Source organism: Galeopterus variegatus, unplaced genomic scaffold (genome assembly GCF_000696425.1).
Source record: "Galeopterus variegatus unplaced genomic scaffold, G_variegatus-3.0.2 Scaffold4240, whole genome shotgun sequence".
In the NCBI taxonomy this organism is placed as follows: Eukaryota; Metazoa; Chordata; class Mammalia; order Dermoptera; family Cynocephalidae; genus Galeopterus; species Galeopterus variegatus.
This window is the reverse complement of record NW_007730351.1, coordinates 176919-180749: the sequence shown is the minus strand read 5'-3', so window position 1 is coordinate 180749 and position 3831 is coordinate 176919. Positions and strand designations below refer to the sequence as shown.

Here is a 3831-nt window from a genome sequence, read left to right as displayed (position 1 = left end):
CTTGGGAAGCGTGGCGGCACTCCGCCCGAGGGTTCGGATCCCACATACAGACCGGTTCCCGCTCACTGGCTGAGCGAGGCGCGGGAGCAACACCGAGGGTTGCGATCCCGTTGCCGGTCCCTGGTCCGGTACGGGGGCAACACTGAGGGTTGCGATCCGTTGCCGGACACGGAAAAAGACAAAAGACAAAAAAAAAAAAAAAAAATTCTTTTTTTATATCTAACAGATTGCTATCAGAGAAAATGTTGGAATTACAAGTGTTAAATTATGTTTTAATTGCCCACAAAAATTCTGCAATGGGCATTCTTCAGAAAGTTGGGTCCCTTCCAGAGGCGTTCTGCAGACAACAGCGGGTACTTACTCACTGCGGAGTCATAGGAAGTGGAGTTGTGTTCACCCCGCATGAAGGGGTACGGTGACAGGTAAGCGTGGGTGCAGTTCTTGGACGGTGGCTGGTTGGCTAAGAAGAAGAGCAGAACGTGGTATTTGTTACTGAGCAGCTCAGTGATGACTGACTAATGAAAAGCAATGCAGAGGCTAGGGGGTACAAAGCAAACTAAAACTGCTGCTTTCAAAAACACATTCAGGGAGTTGTTTTGTGATGGCGAACGACCCCCTAAAAAACTCCTGCTGAGAAGCATGGGCGACCTGGAAGATGGATTCATCCAGAATATCTCACTACATGATATGTCAATGGAATAAACTCAAATGCCCTTAATATCACCTTAAAATGGAAGTCACCATGTTTTATTTATTCTCACATGTTCTATGGTACCTAACATAATGCCTCGCATGCAGTAAGTATTCAAAAATTATTGTTTTAAAAATCTAATAAGCAGATGTAAACTTGATTAGTTCCCATTAAGAGAAAATTTCTTTACATTCATTCTAGTTTTAGGAAAAACATGCAAACGGTAGATCATACAAGTTAAGCATTCAAACACATATTTAGTATTTGAAGAAAACACAGGAAGAAACTTTTATGCTATCTGAAAACTTAAAATTTTAATTATGTACACTATAAGGCATAGTGAAATGGTCTTCATCTCTCTAAGTCTTTGGCAAAATCTTCCTCTTGCACTGACTTCTCCACTTTACCAAAGTCTGATTTTCATTGGCAAGTTGCATGCTTATTCTATCCAAAATGCACTATGTGATAGTCTATCAGACATCCTCTTAGAACAAAGCCACTTCACCTCTACTTTGTTCCTTTTATATAAGCCACCTTGCTATCAGCTTGCTGAAGTCTTCGGTGACCTCATATTTTTATGACATATTCCTCAGTCTGAACTACTGTGTAAATACCATACTTTGATTTTTCACAGTGGTATTTGATAAGAAGACTAATAATTTTGACCCTCAATAAGCCACAGGATAATAAATAGTTCTTTTGAGGTTGGATGCAATAAAACAAAAATAAATGTTAGCTATTTTCCATGAATTGACTTTCAAAGATTATACAATATAAGAAATAAAATTTTAAAAAATGCATCATAGTTTACAAATGTATTCTACTTTGGAAAAGAACCTTAACATTTCTATGACAGAACACAACATCAAAAGCAGGACGCCTCTTGCTATTACCCGCAAACTTGGTTGAAGACCAAATAAAACAAGCTTTCATCTGCCGCTCTGGTAATTAAGTTTCATTACATAAAAAAAGAGAAACGTCTTTTAACTTTGAAACTATGAATATAAAATAATACATCTCTATTTCTGGACTTTTACATTTGAGATTTCAAGGGTTTATAGCCAAAAAAAATTTATTTGCAACACAGCAATAAAAGACACTTGAAAAAAAAATACTAGAGATAATATCTGTTGTGTTTGTTAGTGTTATTATTTTAAATATGAGCAGGGAAACAGCAGATAATTCCATTTTGTCATAAATATTCAAACTTCTATTTCATATTAGAAGATAAAATAATTATTCCTATAGCCATTTCTACTTACTGAAAAGGAACTTCTTCATGAACCTTTTGAAGACATCTTATTCAAATTTTATAATTAAGAATCCAATCCTCTTGTAAGTGACATGTACTAAATAAGAAGCAATTCATTTTTACTTCAGAGACAAAGGGGAAAATAAAGCTAAATTGTACTTACTGTACCAGAACTTCCAGATATTCGAGCCATTCTCTTCCACAATCCCGTTAAACCAACATCTCCAGAAGAATCCTTCGTGGTGGAAAGTGACATTTTCTATCTGCACAGAACACAAACGAAGTCACTTGCTGTCAACACAAGGAATATAATCAGAATTATCACAACCAAGAATTTTTTAAAGAAATGTATTTTATCTCAAATAAGGACGATCATTAGCTTTCTATGTATCTCTTCTATGAAGAAATAGACACTTCACTACCATTCTGTGATCTCAAGAGCATACGCAAGGCTAGCTTCATCTCTACCAGGTACATTCGTATTTTGAAGAAGAGACGCACATTCTGTTCACCTGAACATCTCCCCACTTCAGTCGCAAGAAGCCAATAATCAGATCCAAAAGCCACCAAAAAGAGTAAAACCCCCAAAGCACCAAAGACAGCCCCAAAGAAAATGGCAATATTTAGCCGCATTTTTGATTCACTGATTTCCTTTTAAATAAAATGAGAAATGTAAAAATGGCAGACACCTAGCTTCTCAATAACAACAAAACAAGAGTAAGATTTTCGAGCAGGCAGAATCTTCTTGAGAAGCCTGTTGTCACTTGAGTCTTGGTGGCTTCTCGTTTCGATTCGTATTCCCTTTGCTCTGCCCTGGAGGGGCTCCAGCCCAGCAGCTGAGAATGGCTGGCTATTTTAAGATACGGATTGAGAAGCTGTCTTTCTCCTGTGGGGATCAAAAAATAGCTGACCTTCCTCTGACTATAGAGAGCAGTATCAGGAGCTGGCTTGAGTTATCATTATTGCTGCTGGGTAATCCATCCAAGCAGAAAAATGATGGAAGAGCTAGGATGTCACTGACAGCATCAGCCCCAAGGTTAAGCTCCTCTCCATCTAGAATGATCATGACAACCCCAAAGACACTTAAGACTCTCTTTGAAAATATATAAATTGCAGCTATAAAAGACCAAAAAGATATCTCTGGAATATAACTGAAGTTGTAATTAATTTCTTAATTCTTTTTGGACCTTTTGGGGATAGAAAAATATTTTTTGGTCAATGGTCTTAACATAACAGAATATAGTTCAGGTTTAAAACTTAGACATTCAGATGTGCACTTAAAAGATCAAGAGTATTCATGGGAACATAATTCTTGAAAGTATAAAAAGTACTTTTATGCAGCATACACTAGTGATGTAAAAACAGTACTTTCTACAGCAGCTCATAAATCTTATACAAGTTATTCCAAATAACCAGCCCAAAAGTGGACTGATAAAGTCACAAAACACATATTGTTTTCTGGATTAAGATGAAAGAATTTGGCCTACTCTTTCATTTTTCTTTATTTTAAATTCTGTCTTCCTCAAAATGTAAATATGGGTTTATATTATCTTTTAATTCTATTTTTCCACGAACTTTTTAAAGTACCCTCGTACTTAATACCCATGCAGACCACCTAAGAGTAATAAATCTACACTTTCTTCAAGCCTTTTCTCTTTACAGTTTGTTTTGTTTTCATGTCTGAATATGCCATAGAGTTGTTTTTTGTTTGTTTGTTTGTTTGTTTTTTTAAGTATTTGTGTGCTATTTAAAGCCTCGTACTGTCCCTTTGGCTGTTGTTTCTGTATTCTCAATAATAACATGGTCCACTTAATCTTCCAAGGAGGCATCTGAACTCCACCAGCTTCCTTCACCTCCCCTTCTGTCCGGCATGAGATAGATCGTTATG

The 3831-nt window shown here is 36.6% G+C and overlaps 1 protein-coding gene across 1 annotated transcript; it reads right to left on the bottom strand.

The window, feature by feature from the left end:
* Positions 1-365: 365 nt before the first annotated feature.
* On the bottom strand, positions 366-2730 carry TMEM182 (transmembrane protein 182; the record flags this gene model as incomplete). The annotated part of the gene is made up of 3 exons (XM_008587067.1): positions 2445-2730; positions 2107-2206; positions 366-460 (listed from the first exon to the last, which is right to left on the bottom strand). Coding segments are annotated over exons 1-3 (327 nt in total), but the record flags the coding sequence as incomplete, so codon positions are not given.
* Between the last annotated feature and the right edge of the window lie 1101 nt (positions 2731-3831).